We start from the raw sequence: 19,943 nt of genomic DNA, 5'->3' as shown, positions 1-19,943 counted from the left end.
GCACCGCACCGCACCGCCATGGAGGAGGTGGGCGGGGGCCGGGGCCGGGGCCGGGGGGTGGCTGAGGGGTCCGGCGCGTCCTGGGGGTCCCGGAGGGGTTCCGAGAGGGGTTTGCGGCCCCGGGGAGGCAGCGCGGAGCTCCTGAGGGGGTTTGCGGCCCCGGGGCGGAGCTGGGGGGGCCCTGGGAGGGGATCGCGGGAGTCCCTGACGGGATCTGGGTGATTTCGAGGGGCCTGGGTGTCTCTGAGGGGTCGCGGGGGCTGGAGGCCCTGGAGGGAGGTGGAGAGCCAGGTCCAGGGGTTCCCTGTTGGAGTCTTGGAGTCCTGAGGGGGTTTGAGGTGACGGAGCGGGGCTGGAGGGGCTCCGAGGGTTTGGGGGGGAGGGTCGGGGGGCCCTTCAGGGGTCGGGGGGCCGTGAGGGGCCCGAGGGGAGCTGGAGGCCCCATCGGGAGGGTTCTGAGGGGGTTTGGGGTCCCGGAGCAGGGCGGGGGGTGTTGGGGCTCCCTGGGGCCTACCTTCATCTTCCTCATGTTCTCCTTTCCGTGCCCCCCTTTTTCCTTCTCTGGCCTGTTGTCTTTTCAATAACTTGTGCCCCCCACCCTCCTCTTGCACCTTCATCCCTCTTGCGCTCTTTCGCTTTACTCCCACGATATTCCTCCTTGCGCCTCTTTCCCTCTTTGCACTCCTTTGGTCCCCTCATGCCTCTAATCTTCCCTGCACCCTCCTTGTTCTCCTGACCTCTAATGCTCGTGCTCCCCCACTTTTCTCATCCTCTTTCTCAAACTTCACTGTTCCTCGTGCTCCTTCACTTTTTCCACATGTTCCTCCTCTTACACGTTCCTCTTACTTGCATCTTTCTCTGTGTGCCTCCCTGTCTTCTCTTCCTCTTCATTGCACTTTCCTCCTCCTCATGGCCCTTCATTTTCCTCCCACCTTCTTCTCTTGTTCTCACTCCTCTTTCTTGTCCTTACCTCACTCTCTCCCTTCTTCCAAACTTCTCCTTTCTTTATGCCTCTCCTCTTTCTCACACCCCTTCCTTGACCCTCCCATTCCTTGCACTTTTCCTCGCAACCCTTCTCTTTTTTTCTCACTCCCCTCTGTTCCTCGTGCCTTTCTCCTCTTTGTGCCCCTTTGTCTTCCTCGGGGCCCTTCCTCTCCCTCACCTCTTCCTTCTTCTCGTGCCCTTCCTCTTTTTCACACCTTCCTCCTCCTCATGGCCCTGAAACTTCCTTCTGCCTTTCTCCCCTGCCCTTCCTCGCCACCCCCTTCTCCTCCTCACCCCCTGTGCAGGCGCAGGAGCTGAAGGAGCGGGGGAACCGGGCGCTGGCGGCAGGGGACGTGGGGGGGGCCCTGCGCCATTACACGGCTGCCATCGCCCTGGACGGCCGCAACCACGTTCTCTTCAGCAACCGCTCGGCCGCCTACGCCCGTCAGGGCGACTACGCCCGCGCCCTGGCCGACGCCTGCCGCACCCTCGAGCTGCGCCCAGACTGGGCCAAGGTGGGTGGGGGGAGCCCCCGGGGTGCCCCCAGCTGCGGCGGCCCCAGGGTGCTCACCTTGCGTCCCCCCGCCCCAGGGGTACTCGCGCAAGGCGGCGGCGCTGGAGTTCCTGCATCGCTTCGAGGAGGCCAAGGCGGCGTACGAGGAGGGGCTGAAGCATGAACCGGGCAACGCACAGCTGAAGGAGGGGCTGAGGGGGGTGGAGGCGCGGCTGGCAGGTACGGGGGGGATTTGGGGGGTGGGGGAGCGGGTTGGGCCTGGGAAAGGGGGTGCCAAAGGGGATGTTCTTGTGAGGGGGTTTGGGCACCCTGAGAGGTTTTGGGGTCCCCAAAGAGGGTAGAAGAGGGTTTGGGGAGCTCCCTGACACCCCTTCTTGCTCCCCACCCAGAGCGGAAGCTGCTGAACCCCTTCAGTGTGCCGGACCTGTATGGGCGGCTGGAGGGGGACCCCCGAACCCAAGCGCTGCTGGGGGACCCTGAGTACCGGCGGCTGCTGGAGCAGCTGCGCAGCAACCCGTCGCAGCTGGGCACGTCAGTGAGGAGGGACAGGGACAGATTTGGGAGGGTCTAGGGGGCTGGGAGGCATTGGGACGGGGTGGGTGGTTTTGGGGCTGATTTTTGGGTGCTGGAAGGGCTATAGGGCAGGTTTGGGGGCGGGGGGGGTAGGGCAGTTGGTGGGTTGTTACCCCAGCGCTCTGTGCTGGTTTTGGGGTGCTGGGGGGTGTTGGGGCAATCTGGGAGTACCAAGTCCTCCTGCGGGGAAGGTGTACAGATTTTGGGGTGCAGCCCCCCCCAAACACCCCCTCTTACCCCTACAGGAAGCTGCAGGACCCCCGGGTGATGACAACCCTGAGCGTGCTGCTGGGGGTGGACCTGAGTGGGGCCGAAGAAGAGGAGGAGGCCCCTTCCCCCCCTCCCCCCCCCCTCCCCAGCCCCCTGCCCAGCCCCCTCCACCCCAGGAGCTCCCCGAAAACAAGAAGGAGGTGAGAGGGGGGGGTCCCCAAAACCCAGGAGGTGGGTCTGGGGAGGCACTTTGGGGTGACTGGTCCCCCAAACCCTGAGCGCAGTGGCAGAAGCCAGGCAACGCTGTGTACAAGGGAAAGGAGTTATCGGGGGGTGTAGGGAAGGTTTTGGGATGCATGGGGAGGTTGGGATGACCCGTCCCCCCCAACCCTAGGCGCAGCAGGAGAAGGAGCTGGGCAATGCTGCCTACAAGCGGAAGGAGTTCACCACCGCCCTGGCTCACTACACCCGCGCCGAGGAGCTGGACCCCACCAACATGACCTATGTCACCAACCAAGCAGGTGAGTGTCCCCCAGAACCCCCTGAGCCCCCCAGAATCCCCTAAAATCTGCCTGAATCCCCTTTCCTCGCCCCCCTACAGCTGTCTACTTCGAGACGGGCGACTACAACCGCTGCCGAGAGCTGTGTGAAAAAGCCATTGAGGTGGGGAGGGAGAACCGGGAGGACTACAGGCAGATTGCGAAGTGAGTGCAGCAGGATTTGGGGGTTGGAGAGAGCGTGTGCCCCCAGCCCCCCAGAACTCCCCCACACTCCAAAAATCCTCTCCCCAGGGCGTACGCTCGCATCGGGAACTCGTACCTGCGGGAGGAGCGGTACAAAGACGCTGTGAACTTCTACAATAAGTCACTAGCTGAGCATCGCACGCCTGACGTGCTCAAGAAGTGTCAGCAGGTGATTTGGGGGGACTTTGGGGGGGTCAGAAAATGGGGTGCGGTCCCCCCAGGTCCCCCCAAACCCTCAGTTTGGTGCAACAGGCAGAGAAGATCTTAAAGGAGCAGGAGCGGTTGGCGTACATTGACCCCAACCTGGCACTGGAGGAGAAGAATAAAGGCAACGAGTGTTTTCAGAGAGGTAAAGGGGGGGTCCTTGGGGGTGGTAGAAGGGGCCCCCTGAATCCTTGGTGACGCCCCCCCCCACTGTTGTGGCCCCCCAGGGGATTACCCCCAGGCCATGAAGCACTACAGCGAGGCCATTCGCCGCAACCCCCACGAGGCCCGGCTCTACAGCAACCGCGCCGCCTGCTACACCAAGCTGCTGGAGTTCCCTCTGGCCCTCAAGGTTTGGGGGGTCCTGGGGGGCTGGTTCGGGGGGTGCAGGGCACGGGGCCAGGGGAGCTGGTTGGGGATTTTGGGGCACCTCTGATCCCCCACTTTTCCCTCCAGGACTGCGAGGAGTGCATCCGCCTGGAGCCCTCCTTCAGTGAGTGCGGGGGCGGGGGTGTGCTCCCGGGGGGGCTGCTTTTGGGGTTCCCCCTGTCCCCCCCCCCCCGCTCTGCCTGTCCCTCCTGCCTGTCCCTCTGCCCGCAGTCAAGGGCTACACCCGGAAGGCGGCGGCGCTGGAGGCCATGAAGGACTACAGCAAGGCCATGGATGTCTATCAGCGTGCCCTTGACCTCGACGCCAGCTGTAAGGTAAGGGTGAGGCCCTGCCACCCCCCACCCCACCGCCGCCCTCCCTGACCCATCACTGCCCCCCAGGAGGCGGCCGAGGGCTACCAGCGGTGCCTGCTGGCACAGTACAACAGGCAGGACACGCCTGAGGAGGTGAAGCGCCGCGCCATGGCCGACCCCGAGGTGCAGCAGATCATGAGCGACCCCGCCATGCGCCTCATCCTCGAGCAGATGCAGAAGGACCCCCAGGCCCTCAGCGAGTGAGTGTCCCCGGGGCGCCGCCGCCTGCTGCCACTCGCCACGCCTGTGGGAGGGTGCCCGGAGCCCTCCTGGGGCTGGCGGGGGCTTCTTGGGGTGTCCCCAGGATGTTAACACCTACCCCACGGTGCTCCCTGAGCCTTCAGGGGGACACCCCGAGCCCTCCTGGGGCTGGTGGGTGCTCCTTGAGGTATCGCTGGGTGTCCCCAGGATCTTGCCCAGTGTCCCCAAGGTGTCACGGGCTGCTTCTGGCCACCCAGTGGCACTTGCCAAATCTTCAAGGGAGCTGGCATGGTGTTCTTGGGGTGTCACCAAGTGTCCCCACTTGCCCCCAGGGTGTCACTGGTGGTTCCCAGGTGTCCCTGAGGTGTTGTGGGGTGTTAACAGCCCCCCCCAGCGTTCACTGAGTCTTCACGGGGACACCTGCAGCCCTCATGGAGAGGGCGGGTCCCTGGGATGTCACCAGCTGTTCCCAAGGTGTCACAGGGTGTTACTGGCCCCCTCACGGCGCTCGCTCAGTCCTCAAAGGATGCCCAGAGCCCTGTGACCTGCCAGGGGCTGTCACAGGGTGTCCCCAACATGTCGCAGGCAGTTGGAAGGTGTCCCTGATGTAATGGGGTGTCACAGAGTGTCCCTGACAGGACAGGGAGGGCTTCTGGTGCCCTGCGATATGTGTGTGTGTGTTCCTGACGTGTCACGGGGTCCCCTGACACAGTGTGAGGTGTCACAGAAGGTGTCAGGGGGTGTCCCCAGGGCTATCCCAGGCCACCCCTCAGCCCCCCACTTTGTCCCTCTGCCTGTCCTGGTGTCTGCTGCAGCACTGGGGGTCCCTGTACCCACTGTTGGGGGGGAGGTGGCACTTGCTCTGCGTCCCCCCTGACCCCCGTGTCCCCCCCAGGCACCTGAAGAACCCCGTCATCGCCCAGAAGATCCAGAAGCTGATGGACGTGGGGCTGATCGCCATCCGGTGACGTCACCCCCCCGTCCCCCCCCCCGGGGACCCCCTGACCCCCTGGGGACACGAGGGGGGGGTTCCCGGGGGGGTTGGGGGGTTCAGCCCCTCCCACCTCCCCCATCTTGTGTCGGTTGTGGGGTGCCGCGACCCCCAATAAAGAGCGGAGCAGTTGCCATGCGCAGCCTGTCTGGGGAAGGGGGGGGAGAGGGGGGGCCCGCACGCCTGCGTCCCCTGCAGGGCTTGGTGAGGCAGTTGTGGGGCGTGGGAAATGGGGGGGCCCAAACAGCTGGGTCCCCTCTGAGGACAGTTATGGGGGCCCAACTTTGGGGTCCCCCTCGGGACAGGGAAATGGGGGCCCCAAAGGCCGGGGTCACTGCTGGGGGGGGTTACGGGGGGAGAGCGAGTGGTGACTTGAGGGGTGGCCAGACTCGTGGGTCCCCTTTTCCAGGGGGAGGCTGGGAGCAGGGCCCGGGGCGGGGGGGGTCATGGCGGGGAGGGGTCTCCCCCCGCATCGGGGTTCCCCCACATCGGGCGCCCGGCCGCCATCGCCGCTCTCGGCTCCGGGGACGCGGGCGCAGGGCCCGCGGCTCCTCCCCCCTCGACTTCCTCTGCGGTGGCGGCAGCGGGGCGTTGGGGTTGGGGTGCCGCGGGACAGCCCGGGCCTGGGGGGCCCCTTCCCCCGCGGGGCGGGGCGGGCGGGCGCGCAGGAGCCGGCGGCGGCGATGGCGGGGCTGAAGACGGCGAGCGGGGAGGCCATCGACGGCTCCTTCGAGCTGCAGGTGGAGGTGGAGGAGGGCGATGCTGCTGGGGGGCAGCCCGCGGCCCCCCGCGCCCTTGCCCTGCGTGTCACCGGGGACCTGCACGTCGGCGGCCTCATGCTGCTCATCGTGGAGACCGTGGGTGAGCGGCGGCGCGGGGCGGCGGGGACCCCCGGCACACTCGGCTCGGCCGGCCGGCTCCAGGCCCCGCCGGGGAGCACCTGGGCGTCAGGGCCCCCCTGTTTCTAGGCCCTGTGGGAAGGACTTGGGTGTCAGGGTCCCTCGTCTCTAGGCCCAGTGGGAAGGGCTTGGGCATCCGGGCCCCCTATTTCTAGGCCCTGCGGGGCGTTGGGGTCCCCGGTCTCCTCTCCGGGCCCATGGGGAAGGACCCGGGTGTCTGGGCCCCCCCCGCGGGCATCACGCGGTGCTGAGTGGCAGCAGGCGGTGTCAGGATCCAGCCGGGGGGGGGCCCAGCCCTTATCGCGGGGTCCTGGGAGTGCCCCTGCTTCCGTGTCCTGCCCTCTGGTGTCACCCCCCCCACCCCGTGTCACCCCCTGGCCGGGGCGATAAGGGAACCGTGGGATATAAATAGCCCCGGGGGTGCAGCCTGGACGCCTGGGGCCTTCCTGTGCCTGCCCCCCGATTGCCCCCACTATGGTTTGGGGGTATGGTGAGACCCCCCCCTTAGCACCCTGTAGCCCCCCAGAGCACCCCACAGTCCCCCACTGCTCGCACCTCGTAACTACCCCGGAGCACCCCGTGCCCCCCCCCCCCCCCCCCCCCAGACACCGCCTGCCCCTACTCCAGCATCTCCTCGCCCCCCCTTTAACCCCCCGGTGCCCCCCAGGGGTGCAGCGGGACTGGTCGGACCACGCGCTGTGGTGGGCGCAGCGGCGGCAGTGGCTCCTGCGCCCCGGGCGCACCCTGGACGCGCTGGGGGTGGGAGGGGACGCCCGGCTCCGCTTCACCCCCCAACACCGACCCCTGCGCCTGCGTCTGCCCAACCGACGCCGCCTGCGCCTGCGCCTCTCCTTCGCCCAGCCCCTGGCCCACGGCGTTGCCCAGGCCTGCCGCCTGCTCGGTGGGCTCGGGGGGGCTACGGGGGGCCTGAGGGGGCATTGGAGGGGGCTGGGGGGCATTTGGGGCCCAGAGGAGGGGGGTGGGGCGATGGAGGGGGCATTGGGGGGGCCACTGGAAGGGTCTGGGGGCTGTTGGAGGGATCTCAGTGGGGCACTGGGGGCTTTTGAGGCCCAGAGGAGGGGGACCTGGGGGTGTCGGGGGCGCTGGAAGGGTCATGGGGGGGTTATGGAGGGTCTGGAGGTGGTTGAGGTGCCCCTGGGGGGGCTGGAGGCGTGGGGGGGGGGTGGGGGGGCCATGGGGGTCCCGGTGTGACTCGGGGGTGTCGCAGGCATCCGTCACCCTGAGGAGCTGTCGCTGCTGCGGCCACCTGAGGAGGAGGAGGAGGGTGGGGAGGGGAGGAAGGGCAAAGCTGTCCCCCCACCCCCTGACTTCGACCTCAGCCACCTCCTGCTGCCCGCGGGTGAGTGTGCAAGGGGCCAGCTGGACATTTCCCCCTTGTGTGAGCCCCGATCGCCTCGTGTAAGCCCGCTTTGTGCAACCCCACCCCGCCCCGCCTTGTGCAGCCCGTGTGTGAGTCCTGTGCACACCCTTGTGCAAAGTGCCCCCCCCCCCTTGCGTGAGCCCACGTGCAACCCCCGTGCACATCCCACAACGCTTGTGCAAACCCCACACACCCCCCCGCCGACCCTCGTGCAAATCCCATGCACCTGCCCGTGCTGCCCCCTCCCCACACAAACCCACCCTTCGTGCAACCCTGGTGCAAGCCCCGTGCCCCTCCCGCCCGCAGGTGAGGAGGGGCCGCGGACGGAGCCCCTCCCCCACCTGCCCCCCGGCTGCTACCGGACGCTGGTGGCCCCTCGGGGGGGGCTGGGCCCGGTCGCCCCCCCCCGGCCCCCCCGCGGGAGCCCCCTGCTGCGCAGAACGCGCCTGCACGCGCGGTACGGAGAGGGGCGGGGCGGGGGGCGGGGCAGGGGGCGGGGCCGGGGCAGCAGTGGTGCAGCGCCCCCTGCAGGTGGCTGGAGTCCTCGCGCTCGCTGATGGAGCAGGACGTGGCCGACGACGAGGAGCTGCTGCTGCGCTTCAAGTACCACTGCGTGCTCGACCTGGACCCCCAGGTACCCCTAACCCCGCCCAGGGCCCCCCAAAACCTGCCAACCCCCCCCACACACTGCTGATTCCTTGACTGGGACCAGGCCTGAGGCCCCCAACCCCCTCTCCCTGCTCCCCCAAATACCCTCAGGGCCCCCAAATCTGCTCCTGGGTCCCTCCCCTTCATCCTTAAATATGCCCCTGGGACCCCCAGGTACCCACCAAACACCCTTCTGGGCCCCCTCAACTCCTCTCCAGCACGTCCCACCGTGTCCCTGTGCCCCCCATGTGCCCCCAAGTGCCCCCTCTCCCCGCAGCGGGACGAGCTGCGCCTGGCCCTCCTCTACGAGCAGGCGCGCTGGGCGCTGCTGACCGAGGAGATTGACTGCACCGAGGAGGAGATGATGCTCTTCGCTGCCCTGCAGGTACCCCAAAACACCCACAGACCTCCTAACGCCCCCACAACCCCCCCGGGATCCCACAGACACCCCTGGCCCCTACAACGCTCTTAAATACCCCACAAACACCCCTGGATCCCCTAAAACCTTCACATGCCCTCTCTGGACCCTCCCTGGATGCCCCCGATACCCCCTGGACCCCCCCCAAACCACCCCCAGACCTCCCTGGACTCCCACAGACACCCCCAAAACTCTCTAGACCCCCCAAACACCCCAGTGCTCCCAAATACTCTCCCTGGAACCTCGAAGTGAACCCCCCATAACCCTGAGGGACTCCTATTCCCCCCCCTCGGGACTCCCACAGCTCCCCCCGGCTGTGGGACCCCCCCCCCGACTCCCCTCCACCCCCCCCCCAGTACCACATCGACGAGGTGGGGGGCAGTGGGGAGCCGGGTGGTGCCGGCGGGGGCAACGATCTGGACGACCTGGATACTGCCCTCAGCAACCTGGAGGTGAAACTGGGGGGCAACGCTGAGCCCCCTGGCCCACTGGTGAGACTGGGAGGCACTGGGAGGGACTGAGGGGACTCTGGCAACACTGGGAGGGCTCTTCTGGCCCTACTGGTGGGACTGAGAGGGGCTAGGAGTCACTGGTGGGGACAATGGGGACTCTGGCCTCACTGGGGGGACTGGGAGGTACTGGAGCAGCACTGGGGGCACTCCCTGATGCTACTGGGAGATACTGGGGTGTACTGGGAAACACTGAAACCTCCCCAGGAGGAGCTCACCACCATCCCTGAGCTGGCGGAGGAGCTGGAGATCTACAGGTACCCCCCCCCGACGCCTGTGTCCCCCCCCACACACACACCTGGATCCGTGGGTGACGGGGGGCCCGGATGCTGGGGTTCCCAGGGGTCTGTGGGTTGGGGCCCAGACGTCCATGTGCCCCCCCCCCCGGACGCCTGTGTCCCCCCCAGGCCCCGCAAGCTGACCCTGAGGGGATTCCGCCCCACCTGGGCCGTGCTGAAGGAGATGTCGCTCTCATATGGTCGCAGCCCCCCAGCCCCGGGGGAGCCCCTGCAGCAGTTCAACCTCAGGGGTGAGACCCCCAAACCGCCCCAAGGACGCCCTGGGACCCTCCAAACACTCTGAGACCCCCAGAACCCCAAAATCACAAACCCCCCCCAACCTCTCCTGGGACCCCTGAAATCCCTCCAGGGTCATCCCCGCCATCTCCGCAGGGTCCCAACTTGGGGGGGGGGGGGGGGGGGGGGGGGGTGTCATGGATGCTGAGCTCCCCCTGACCCCCTGGGTCCCCCCCAGGCTGTGAGGTGACCCCCGACGTGGATGTGGGGGCGCAGAAGTTTTGCATCAAACTGCTGGTGGCGGCACCGGAGGGGATGAGCGAGATCCACCTGCGTTGCCGCGATGTGAGCCGGGCAGCCACGGGCTGAGGACTGCGGGGGGACTTCAGGGGCCATAGGGGTGCCCCACTGGGTAATAGGGTGCTGAGGAGAGCGTGCGGGTCCCGGGACTTGAGGGGGGGGGGTCCAGGGGGAGTTGGGGGTCTCAGGGGGGTTTTGGGGGTTCCAGGAGTCTGACATCCCCCCCCCCGCCAGGGCCCCCAGTATGTGTCTGGGGCGGTGGGATGCTGAAGCTGGGGGGAAATGTCCTGGGGATTGGGGATTCTGGAGGGGTTTGGGGGGTCCCAGGGGGGTTTGGGGGTTCCAAGGGGCCTGACCCCCCCCCCCGTGCCCCCCCAGGCCCCCCAGTACGCACGCTGGGTGGCCGGGTGCCGCCTGGCCTCCCGCGGGCGCTCGCTGGCGGACGCCTCCTTCGAGGCGGAGGCGCGGGGGGTGCTGGGGGTCCTGGGGCTGCAGCCGGGGGGGGCCCCCTCGCTGCCTCCCACCGCCCCTGGGGCCCCCCAGCGCCCACCCCCGGACCCCCGAGTGCTCCTGGCCCCCCGCTTCCAGCGCAAGGTCAAGGCTAAACAGGTAACAGACCCCTCCCTGACCCGTGGCCACCCCTTTGGCCCCATAGCAGTCCCCTGCCCCACGGCTCCTTCCCCACCCCATCTTCTTCATCCTGGGGACCCCCCCACTCTGCCCCCCAAGCCCTGCCCGCCCACCTCTGCCCCCCACTCTGCCCCCCTCAAATCCTGCCCCCACTCTGCCCCACTCGCCCCCAGCTGGTGCCCCGCATCCTGGAGGTCCTCCACCGCGTCGGGGCGCTGTCACCGGCCCAGGCCCGGCTCCGCTTCGTGGACGCCTGGAGGGCACTGCCTGGCTTCGGCCTGGCCTACTTCCTCGTGCGGTACTGGGGGGACTGGGCGCCATAGGGAGGGGACGGGGTGTTACTGGGCAATACTGGGAATGGGTTGGGAAGCACTGGGAGAGATTGGGAGGGCCTAGGAAGTACTGGGAGTAGACTGGGTGGGACTGGGTGGCACTGGGCAGCATAAGGAGGGTATGGGGTGTTACTGGGAGGCACTGGGAATGGGTGGGGAGGTTCTGCAAGGGAGTGGATGGGGGTTACTGGGCAGCGCTGGGTGAGGCCTCAGGGTGGGGAGCGGGGGTGAGCCCCAGGCGTCCGGCGCAGGTTCAAGGGTGGCCGCCGGGACGAGGTGTTGGGCGTCGGCCCCTCCCGGCTGCTCCGGCTGGATCCCGGCACCAGCAGCGTCACTCGCACCTGGCGGTACAGCGCCCTGCGCCAGTGGAACATCAACTGGGACACCCAGCAGGTACTGGGGGGACTGGGACTGGGCTGAGAGGGACTGAGAATGAGCTGGGAGGTACTGGGGGGAAATGGGAGGCAGTGGAACTGGACTGGGAAGATTGGGAGTGGACTGGGGGCCACTGGGAAGGACTAGGGGGCGCTGGGTCCAGGGAACACCCCAGGGTCCCCCCCTGGCACCCAAGACCTGGGTCCCTTGGGGGGGGGGGGGGGGGAAGGGGGTGGTGTCAGGGTGCCTGAACCCCTGAGCCCCCCCCCTCCGGGCCCCCCCCAGGTGACGCTGGAGCTGGAGGGGGAGGTGACGCTGGCACTGTGGGTGCTGTCGGCCCCGTGCCAGGTGCTGCACGAGTTCCTGGGGGGGTACCTGTGCCTGGGGGGGCGGCAGCCAGGGCAGCCCCTCGACCTGAACCTCTTCCACAAGCTGACGGGGGGGCAGGAGCCCCTCTGAGCCCCCTCGTGGCACAGACCCTGGTGTCCTGTTTGCTCCCCCTCCCCCCCCCCCCCCAGTGCTATACCCACCTCCGAGCACTTGTGCACCACCCCCCCCCCCGCGTGCAAGACACTCATGCAACACTTGTGAGTAGTGGTCACGACTGTCAACGGTTTATTGGCTTCTGTGGGGCGCCGTGGCCCTCATGTGAGGTGCTCACATGCCCATGGCCCTTGTGCGAGAGACTTGCACCATCCTCGTGCAAGGGCCTCTCACCCCCCTCCTCGTGCAAAGGCCCTTCCAGCGGGAGCTGACACCCTGGGGAGAGCAATAAATCAGCTGTTACCATGGCAACAGGGCCCGGCTGCCTGGGTCCCTTTCTCTTTCGTGGGGGCTGGGGTGCCTCGGGGTGGGGGTTGGGGTGTCCCAACCCTGGGGGTCCCCCAAACCCCATGGCGGTCCCCCCCCCCCCCCCCCCGGGCCGAGTTACTCACTGTATGGCCGCAGCTGCAGGACACGGAGGAAATATTTGGGGGGGAGTCGCCCCTCCTTGTTCCCCGGCGTCAGGATCACCCCGTTGGCTGAGCGGAAAAAGGGGATCCCCTCTGCAGGGAGGGGGTCACCCGGACGCCTGGGATTCCCCCCCCCCAAGACACCAGGGAACCCCCCCCAGACGCTTGGGTCCCCCCTCACCCGCCAGCGCCCGGGGGCCATCGATGATGATGGCGATCTCGGAGTCCGGCCTCATCCCTGGGAAAGGGGAAATTCGGGGGGGGCGTGAGGGGTGCCCGGAGGCTGGGGTCCCCCCGGGATTGGGGTGCCCAGAGTGGGGGTTGGTGTGGGGGTGTGTGACCTCACCACTGCGCACACCGGGGTCCCCGGGCAGGCCGGGCGCCAGGTGGATGTGGGTGCGCCCCATGGGGGACAGCCCCCCCGCGCGGATCGGGGCCCAGAGGCGGCGGCGGGTGCCGTGGGCCAGGGTGGGGGGCAGCGCCTCGGGGGTCTGCAGCGGCGTCAGCTCCAGCGCCGGCACCTGGGACCCCCAGAAACACCCTGGGACACCCCAATGCCCCGGGGAGCCCCAAGGTCTTCCTGGGGGACACCTCAGAGACCCCCAGGACCCCTCTCTAGACACCCCCAGGCACCCCAAATCCCCAAGGGACCCCCAAGTGGCCCCCAGCCCCCCCTCACCTGCAGGGAGTGCCCCTGGTTGGCACGGATGCGCAGGGGGTCGGGGCGCAGGGTGAAGCGTCCCTTGGGGTCCGCGGCCACCAGCCGCTGCACATCCTCCTCCGAGACCCCCGCGAAACGCCGCAGCTGCAGCAGGGCCCCCACCTCGGCAAAACCATCTGCACCCCCAGCCCCCCCGTCACTGGAGAAACAGGGATCTGGGGTGGCCTGGGCAGGGTTGGGGGGGGGGGGGGGGGTCCCAGGGGACACTGTTGGGGTCCTGGGGGATCCCAGGGGCCTTTGCAGGGCCCCAGAGGTGACGGGGGGGGGGGGGGGGGGGGGGGTGTCCTGGGGTGGTTGGGGATCCCATGGGACATTTGGGGTCCCGGGGGCACTTGGGGGTGGGCCTGGGGAGGATTTTGGGTTCCCAGGGAGCAACTGGGGTGTCCAAGAGGTGGTTGGGGATCCCAGGGAGAATTTGGGGTCCCAGGGGCAACTCGGGGGGTTCGTAGGGAGGAGTTTGGGGTCCCAGGCGGGAGCGGGGAGGGGGTCCCAGGGGGTGGTTCGGGTCCTGGGGCAGATGGGGGATCCCAGGGCAGGTCAGGGGGGATCTGGAGGGGCACGTGGAGCCACGGGGAGGAGAATCTGGGGGTGTCTTGGGGGGGGGGGGGGGGGGGGGTGTCCCACAGCTGTTTCCCGGGGCCCGTGGGGCACTTGAGGGTCGCGGGTGGGTCCGGGGGGGGGGGGGGGGGGGGGTAACACGCACCCGGCCCCATGGGCAGCCCCACGGCCGCTGCCCCGTGGCGCAGGACATAGCTCAGCGCCTTCGACAGCGCCACGGACGGATCCTGCCGGGGGGGGGGGAGCGGACGCCTGGGTGCCCCCTCCCGCGGGTCCCCCCCCCGGTGCGCCCACCCCCCCCCCGGCCCCCCCCAAACCCCGGGTCCAGGTCCCCACCCCCGGGTCCGCCCTCCTCACCGCCCCCCGTGAGCCCCCGGGTCCCCCCTCCCCCTTCCCCACGCTCCGGGGTCCCGTCCCCGTCCCCGTCCCCGTCCCCGTCCCCCCCCCCCCCCCCCCCCCCAACCTCCTCCCGCCGCCGCCGCGCGCGGCTCCCGCCCTCCCCGGTGGCCATGCGCCACCACGTGACCGCCCGCGTGACGCCGCCGCCACGTGACCACACGCGGGGCCGTTCCCGCCTCCGACCGTTTATTGCCTCCCCGCCCCCCCTCAGTCGAGTTTCCGGGCCCCCAGTTTGGGGGGGCCCGTTTTGGGGGCGCCTCGGGGACCCCCCCGGCGTTTGGCTTCCAGCTCGCGGCGCCGCTGCTGCTCCCGCTGCCGCCGGCCCGTGCCCGGGGGGGGCCCTGGGGGGGGTCACGGGGGGTCTTGGTGAAAGAGGAGCTGGGGGGCGCTGGGGGGACCCCCGTGGAGGGGCCCCAGTGGGGCACCCTGAGGGATCCCTTGAGAGGTGGAGGGGCCCGGAGGGGTTGGGGGGGCCCCAGAAGGGCTGGGTGGGTCCCTGGGGGGGGGGGTCCAGGGGGCTGGGGGGGGTCCCTGGGGGGGCCGGGGGGATCCCAGGGGGTTGAGGAGTTCCCGGGGGGGCTGGGGGGATCCCCAGAGGTGCTGTGGAGGATCCCAGGGGCTGGGGGGGGTCCCTGGGGGAGGTCCAGGGGGCTGGGGGGGGTCCCTGGGGGGGCCAGGGGGATCCCAGGGGGTTGAGGAGTTCCCGGGGGGGCTGGGGGGATCCTCAGGGGTGCTGTGGAGGATCCCAGGGGCTGGGGGGGTCCGGGGGGGGTCTCACCCTGCTGGCTGGGCAGCGCCTCCCAGGCGTCCTCGGTGCCCCACTCCCCCCCCACCCCCCACTCCCCCTCCCCCTCCTCATCCTTGCCGGCTGGGGGAGGGGCGGTGGGGGGGGGGGGATCCGGTAGGGGGGGTCCAGGTGGCTGGGGGGGCGCCCCTGCATCCTCCTCGCTGCTTGCGGGGGGGCTCCGGGGCAGCTCCATGTCCTGGGGGGGGACACACACGGAGGGAGAGTTGGGGGGTCACACTGTGCCCCTCCCCCAAACTGTGACACCCCAGCCCCCCCCCGTGTGGCCCCTCCCCGACTCACCTCCAGGCTGCCCCAGTCGTCGTCCCACCCCTCGGGGTCCTCCAGGGGGGGCTCCTCGGGGGGAGCCTCTGGGAGAGACAGAGGGTGGGGTCAGGGGTGTTCGGGGGGTCCCCAAGGGTGGGAGGGGATTCGGGACCCCTGGAGGGGGTTGAGGTGTCCCGGGGGGTACTTGGGGGACACTCACCTTTGGGGGGAGCGGGGGGAGCCCCGGCGGGGGCCTGGGGGGGCGTCTGGGGGGGAGCCCCGGCCTCAGCCCCCATCAGCCGTGCTGTCAGGGAGGTGACACCGGTGACAGCCCAGGACACAGCGGCCCCCAGCCCCCCCGACCCCCCCCCGGGAACCCCCGGGGCAGCCACTGCACTGGAGGGGTCTGGGGGAGGGAGGGGGGGGTCATGGGGTGGCAGGGGGGACACCCTGAAAGCACCCCCATGTCCCCCCACCCCCCCGTGAGCTCTCAATGTCCCTCCCCTACCCCCCCCCCCACAAAGCCCCCACATGCGCCTCCCCCAAACGACCACCCTCCCCCCGTCCCTGCCCCCCCCCAACGCCTCCATTCCTCACCCCGACCCCCACCAGTGTCCACATCCCCCCCCCATTCTCTCACCTGCCTCCGGGGCCCCCCCGGACTCTGCAGCCGCCTCCAGCTGATCCAGGAAGCTGCGGATTGCCCTGAAAGCCTTCGGGGGGGGGGGGCAACAGTGAGGGGACCCCCCCCAAAAGACAGGAGGCTCCTCCAGCCACAGATGGGGACACCCCCCCTCCTCCAGCACCCCCCCCCAGCACCCACTGCTCGAGCACCGGCCCCCCCCCCCCCAGGCCGTGGCGCCCCCGCCCCAGCACCCGCCCCCCCACCTGCTGCCGCACGCCGGGGTGGGGGTCGGCGGTGAGGGCGCAGAGGGCGGGCAGGACCCTCGTGGCGCACTCCTGGGGCGAGTAGCACCCATGGGTGGCGGCGAAGGCGGCGACGGCGGCCGCCCGTGCCGGGGCGAAGGGGTCCCGCGTCGCCCGCGCCAGGGCGGGGGCCAGCACCCGCTGCCGCGTCTGGGGGAGGGGGGAGCAGAGTGAGGGGAGGTGTGGGGCGGGGGGGGTGGCGGCGGCGGGGGGGGGTGTGGGGCTCACCTGGGGGGGCAGGAGGGGGCCCAGGCGCCCCAGGCAGAGGGTGGCGTTGCAGCGCAGGGGGCCTAGCGCGTCGCCCGCCTGCACCCGCAGCAGCAGCCGCGGCAGCTCCTTCCCCCGGCGCCCCTCCCCCAGCTTGGGCGCCAGCAGCACCATCGACTGGGGGGGGTGGCAGGAGGTCAGGGGGGGCGTCCGGGGGGGCCCCAGGGATCAGGGACCCAGATATTTGGGGGTATTCAAGTGTGAGTTTGGGGGGAACCAGGAGGTCAGGGGGAATCCAAGTGATTGGGGGGGCAGGGGTGAGCAGGTCTGGGGGGGGAACCCGCATTTTTTGGGGGGCACCAGATATCTGAGGGGACCCGGGAGGTCGGGGGGATGCGGGAGTTTGGGGGGGGGCCCAGGAGGTCAGGGGGGACCCAAGTAATGGCGGAGGCTGGGGCAGATGTCGGGGGAGACCCAGCTGTTTGGGGGGGGACTCAGGTGTTGGGGGGGGGCGCAGGTGATTGGGGAGGGGCCTCACTCGTTTTGGGGGGGGCTGGGCAGTTTCCCGGGGCGGGGGGCGCCCACCTTGACGGTTTGCTCGCGGATGGCGGGGTTGGTGTCGAGGAACCCGTGGGCCACGTGGGGGAAGATCTGGGCGTCCACCGTCGCCTCGGGCAGGAACTCCACATAATCCTCCAGCTGGGGGGGGCCCCGCGGGCGGGTGAGACCCCCCCCGACACCCCCGGGAGGACCCCGGTGCCCTCCCCCCGTCCCCGTCCCCACCTGCTGCAGCAGCTGCATCCGCAGGGCCCGGTCGGGGGAGGAGAAGAGGCGGACGATGACGGGGACGATCCGCTCCTGGTACTCGGGGGGGTCCAGCACCTTCGCCACCTGCGGGGACGGGGACGGGCGACGCCGGGGGGTGGCATCGGGCCGGGGGGGGACACACGAGGCGCTGGGGGGAAGGGGCCCACCTTGAGGAGGGGGGGCAGGGCGCTGGCGTCGGCGCTGCCGAACTCGAGGGCCGCCAGCAGGCGCGGCAGCAGCTTGTGGCGGCGGAAGGGGCCGGGGAGCGCGTCCAGGCGGGCGCTCAGCTCCTGCAGGAAGGTCCGGCGCTCCGGGGCCTCCCGCACCTGGGGGGCATCAGGGCGGGGAGACGGGGACAGGGATGGCGGCAGACAGGAACGGGGATGGGGATGGAGAGGCAAGGACAGGGAGTGGGATGGGGACAAGGACGAGGAGAGGGTGGCACGGGGATGAGATGGGGACAGAGAGCACGCTGGAGCGGGGCGAGGGGGACAGACACGGAGGACCAGGATGGAGACAAAGCCAGAGCACCGAGGATGAGGGACAGGGATGGGAACACGGGGATGCAGGTGAGGATGAGGAGGGGACGGTGCCACAGACCTGGAGCTGCTCGAGGAAGAGGCCGGTGTGGACGAGGGGGCAGGCAAGGAAGGCCCCCGGGCGCTGCAAGCGCTGCAGAAGCTGCCCCGGGCCCGGCCGCGCCGACGGCTCCGCGGCCACCAGCTCGCAGAACGGGGGGACCAGCCCCGCCGGCAGCTGGGGACGGGGGGACAGGCGTCAGGGGCGCCTCGGTCGGGGGGACCGGGGCGCCGGGGGGGAGCCCGGGGGGACCCCGGTGTCCAAGCTGACCTTGCCAAAGCTGCGCAGGGCCCCAGGTCGGGGCAGGGGCCCGTTGAAGACCTCCCAGATGAGGCAGCCCAGGCGCCACATGTCCCCCGCCCTGGGGACAGCTGTGGCAGCGCGGGGACGCAGGGACCACTCCGGTCCACTCAGTCCCCCCCAGAACCCCCCACGGCCCCAGGACCCCCCAAATCCCAGTGTCCCCTCCCCTTGTCCCTCCCCAAGCCGTGCCCCCCCCCCCGTGTCCCCCAAATGACCCCATGTGTCCAGAGACCCCCCCATGTCACCACATCCTCACCCAAGACAACCCGCACCTCTATGTCCCCCCCAGGCCCCATGTCCCTCTCTGTCCCCCCCATGACCCACTATGCCCCCCCCCCAGCCCCTCCAACCACCAGTGACACCCAGTCCCCCCCCCCCAGGCCCTGTGTCCCCCCAGTAACTCACCAGGGCTCACCCTGCCCTCGGGAGGAGTCACTGAGCTCGGGGGGATCCTGGGGCCGGGGGGGGACACCGGGGGGCCGGGGGGGGACCCCCTCGCTGGTGGCCGCAACCCTCTCCAGCCCCCCCAGCTTCCAGTCGCCCCCCGGGTCGACGAAGACGGCGTCGAGCCCCAGCGCGTGGTGCACCAGCCCCGAGTCCCCCAGGAAGGACAGCGCCGTCTGCGGGAGCGCTCAGCCAGGACCGGGACCCCCAGACGATGGGGCACCCCTCCACATGCCCCCCCAGATCTCGGGGTCTCTCCCAGATACCAGGGTGTCCCCCCTAGACATAAGAGTCACCCCCAGACCCCAGGGTACCCCCAAATATCTGGATTCCGCCCTCCCAACAACCAGGTACCCCCCCCCCCCCGATCCCAGGGTCCCCCCAAAGGTCTGGATTCCGCCCCCCCCCCCCCCGATCCCAGGGTCCCCCCTCACCAGGAGCTGGTGCAGCCCCCAGGCCACCTCCTGCTCCCCCAGGTCGCCTGTCGGGGGCCGCAGCCGCAGGTGCCGGCGCAGCGGTGTCACCGCCTCCGTCACCAGGTACAGGCACTGCTCCGTCTGGGGGGCCGCGACGTTGCCACGTGCATGCCGCCTGTCCCTGTGTCCCCCCACGGCCCCCCATGTCCCCCTGCACCCCCACACCGTCCCCGTGTCCCTCCAGGTCCCCCCGTGTCCCCCCACATTCCTGTGTACCCCATGTCCCCTTGTATCCCTCCCATGTCCCCACGTCCCCTCATGTTCCCCATATCATTCTGTCCCCCCCAAATCCCCCCGCATCCCCGTGTCCCTCTCACATCCCCTGTGTCTCCCCATGTCCCCTTGTATCCCCCCCACGTCCCTGCATCCCCTCATGTCTGCCACGTCCCCGTCCCCCCACGTCCCCCCATATCACTGTCCCCCCCCATATCGCCCCGCATCCCCATGTCCCCCTCATGGTCCCTGTGTCCCCCCATGTCCCCTTGTACCCCTCACATGTTCCCGTGTCCCCTTGTGTCCCCCACACCTCCCTGTCCCCCCGTGTCCCCCAATGTCCCCTCACATTCCTCGCGTCCTCGTATGTCCCCCATGTCCCCCCATATCCTCGCCCCCTTCCTCTGTCCCTGTCTCCCCCCGTGCCCCCCCCCCGTCCCCGTCACCTCCAGGCTGTCGAGGTACCCCAGGATGTTGGGGTGCCGCAGGCTGCGCAGGCGCCGCAGGGCCGCCCGGGCCAGGGGGGTGGCAGCCGCGTCCACCGTCCCCAGGCTGTGGGCGAACACCGACACCGGCGCCCCGTCCGCCTGGGACACGGCGGGGACACCGTGGGGACGGGGCGGGGACACCGCGGGGACGAGGGGAGGGGGGGCCGCGGGGACGGAGGGGCCTGAGGACACGGGGACGAGCAGGGGGAAGGGACAGGGGGTCCGCGGGGACACGACGTGCGCAGGACGGGCCCCCCCGCCCCGCTCCCACCTTTCTCTTGCCCCGCAGCAGTCGCCAGAGCGGGGCCGGGGCCGCGTCCGCCGCCGGGTCCGGGTCCGGGTCCGGGTCCGGGTCGGGCAGGCCCAGCTCGAAGGGGAAATCCCGGACCGGGTCCCGGGAGAAGAGCCACATCGCGGGGCCGGGATCAGGGGCTCCGGGTGCCCGAGGCCGGAGCGGGCCCGGAGGCGGCGGCGGCGGCGCCGGGCGGGAGGATCCGGTGACGGACCAGGGGGCGGAGCTGGGGGAGGAGACTGAGACGGGGGTGGAGCCGCGCGGGAAAGGGGAGGGGCCATCGGAGGGGGTGGAGCCGAGGAAAACGCCTCAGCGTGAACGGCGAGGGGCAGGGCGAGACCGGGAGACGGGGCGG

General features: G+C 70.2%; 4 protein-coding genes across 7 annotated transcripts; 2 read left to right on the top strand and 2 right to left on the bottom strand.

Moving 5' to 3' along the window:
* Positions 1–6: 6 nt before the first annotated feature.
* Positions 7–5,297, top strand: STIP1 (stress induced phosphoprotein 1). The gene is given in 15 exon segments (XM_074930237.1): positions 7–27; positions 1,290–1,499; positions 1,576–1,717; positions 1,888–2,029; positions 2,317–2,411; positions 2,414–2,481; positions 2,676–2,802; positions 2,883–2,985; positions 3,073–3,193; positions 3,277–3,373; positions 3,456–3,580; positions 3,685–3,721; positions 3,829–3,932; positions 3,999–4,171; positions 5,068–5,297. Coding segments are annotated over 15 exon segments (1,626 nt in total). The 5' UTR covers positions 7–18; the 3' UTR covers positions 5,141–5,297.
* A 468-nt stretch (positions 5,298–5,765) lies between these two features.
* Positions 5,766–11,668, top strand: LOC141972289 (fermitin family homolog 3-like). Of its 2 annotated transcripts, XM_074930176.1 has the most exons (14): positions 5,766–6,024; positions 6,730–6,963; positions 7,291–7,422; positions 7,750–7,900; positions 7,975–8,077; positions 8,369–8,476; positions 8,866–9,000; positions 9,226–9,275; positions 9,426–9,547; positions 9,772–9,878; positions 10,212–10,442; positions 10,637–10,761; positions 11,047–11,188; positions 11,456–11,668. In XM_074930176.1, the coding sequence occupies exons 1-14, from the start codon at positions 5,847–5,849 to the stop codon at positions 11,627–11,629; spliced, it is 1,992 nt and encodes a 663-aa protein (XP_074786277.1). In that variant the 5' UTR covers positions 5,766–5,846; the 3' UTR covers positions 11,630–11,668. The 2 variants fall into 2 exon arrangements, with proteins under 2 accessions (XP_074786277.1, XP_074786278.1); XM_074930177.1 differs by lacking the exon at positions 8,866–9,000.
* Positions 11,669–11,676: 8 nt separating this feature from the next.
* TRPT1 (tRNA phosphotransferase 1) lies at positions 11,677–13,959 on the bottom strand. The gene is made up of 7 exons (XM_074930178.1): positions 13,866–13,959; positions 13,548–13,629; positions 12,803–12,960; positions 12,470–12,644; positions 12,305–12,361; positions 12,106–12,216; positions 11,677–11,929 (listed from the first exon to the last, which is right to left on the bottom strand). Exons 1-7 carry the CDS (start codon positions 13,911–13,913, stop codon positions 11,778–11,780), a joined length of 783 nt encoding a protein of 260 aa, XP_074786279.1. The 5' UTR covers positions 13,914–13,959; the 3' UTR covers positions 11,677–11,777.
* Positions 13,933–19,807, bottom strand: SCYL1 (SCY1 like pseudokinase 1). 3 transcript variants are annotated; one of them, XM_074930173.1, is made up of 16 exons: positions 19,568–19,807; positions 19,255–19,395; positions 18,554–18,676; positions 18,081–18,295; positions 17,643–17,733; positions 17,394–17,549; positions 16,961–17,119; positions 16,770–16,877; positions 16,572–16,685; positions 16,008–16,163; positions 15,741–15,929; positions 15,493–15,565; positions 15,073–15,156; positions 14,889–14,956; positions 14,580–14,784; positions 13,933–14,142 (listed from the first exon to the last, which is right to left on the bottom strand). In XM_074930173.1, the coding sequence occupies exons 1-16, from the start codon at positions 19,706–19,708 to the stop codon at positions 14,009–14,011; spliced, it is 2,157 nt and encodes a 718-aa protein (XP_074786274.1). In that variant the 5' UTR covers positions 19,709–19,807; the 3' UTR covers positions 13,933–14,008. The 3 variants fall into 3 exon arrangements, with proteins under 3 accessions (XP_074786274.1, XP_074786273.1, XP_074786275.1); XM_074930172.1 differs by having other exon boundaries at positions 13,934–14,142; positions 15,073–15,258; XM_074930174.1 differs by lacking the exon at positions 19,255–19,395 and having other exon boundaries at positions 13,938–14,142; positions 15,073–15,258.
* Between the last annotated feature and the right edge of the window lie 136 nt (positions 19,808–19,943).

The sequence above is a fragment of the Athene noctua genome, chromosome 32, assembly GCF_965140245.1.
Source record: "Athene noctua chromosome 32, bAthNoc1.hap1.1, whole genome shotgun sequence".
Classification (NCBI taxonomy): Eukaryota; Metazoa; Chordata; class Aves; order Strigiformes; family Strigidae; genus Athene; species Athene noctua.
Note: the sequence above shows the minus strand (reverse complement) of the source record. Positions and strands in the feature narration are given on the sequence as shown.

Excerpts from the sequence above, each read along its gene's own strand:
- LOC141972289 (XM_074930176.1), top strand. The coding sequence starts at position 5,847 with ATGGCGGGGCTGAAGACGGCGAGCGGGGAGGCCATCGACGGCTCCTTC. Across the intron at positions 9,276-9,425 it reads GAGGAGCTGGAGATCTACAG|GCCCCGCAAGCTGACCCTGA; the intron begins GTACCCCCCCCC and ends TGTCCCCCCCAG. Across the intron at positions 9,548-9,771 it reads GCAGCAGTTCAACCTCAGGG|GCTGTGAGGTGACCCCCGAC; the intron begins GTGAGACCCCCA and ends GGTCCCCCCCAG.
- TRPT1 (XM_074930178.1), bottom strand. The coding sequence starts at position 13,913 with ATGGCCACCGGGGAGGGCGGGAGCCGCGCGCGGCGGCGGCGGGAGGAG. Across the intron at positions 13,630-13,865 it reads CGCGGCGGCGGCGGGAGGAG|GATCCGTCCGTGGCGCTGTC; the intron begins GTTGGGGGGGGG and ends CCCCCCCGGCAG. Across the intron at positions 11,930-12,105 it reads CCTGCAGCTGCGGCCATACA|GGTGTCAGCTCCCGCTGGAA; the intron begins GTGAGTAACTCG and ends TGCTCTCCCCAG.
- SCYL1 (XM_074930172.1), bottom strand. The coding sequence starts at position 19,708 with ATGTGGCTCTTCTCCCGGGACCCGGTCCGGGATTTCCCCTTCGAGCTG. Across the intron at positions 18,677-19,254 it reads GGTACCTCGACAGCCTGGAG|ACGGAGCAGTGCCTGTACCT; the intron begins GTGACGGGGACG and ends GCGGCCCCCCAG. Across the intron at positions 15,259-15,492 it reads CGGGGGGGCCCCGGAGGCAG|ACCCCTCCAGTGCAGTGGCT; the intron begins GTGAGAGAATGG and ends TCCCTCCCCCAG.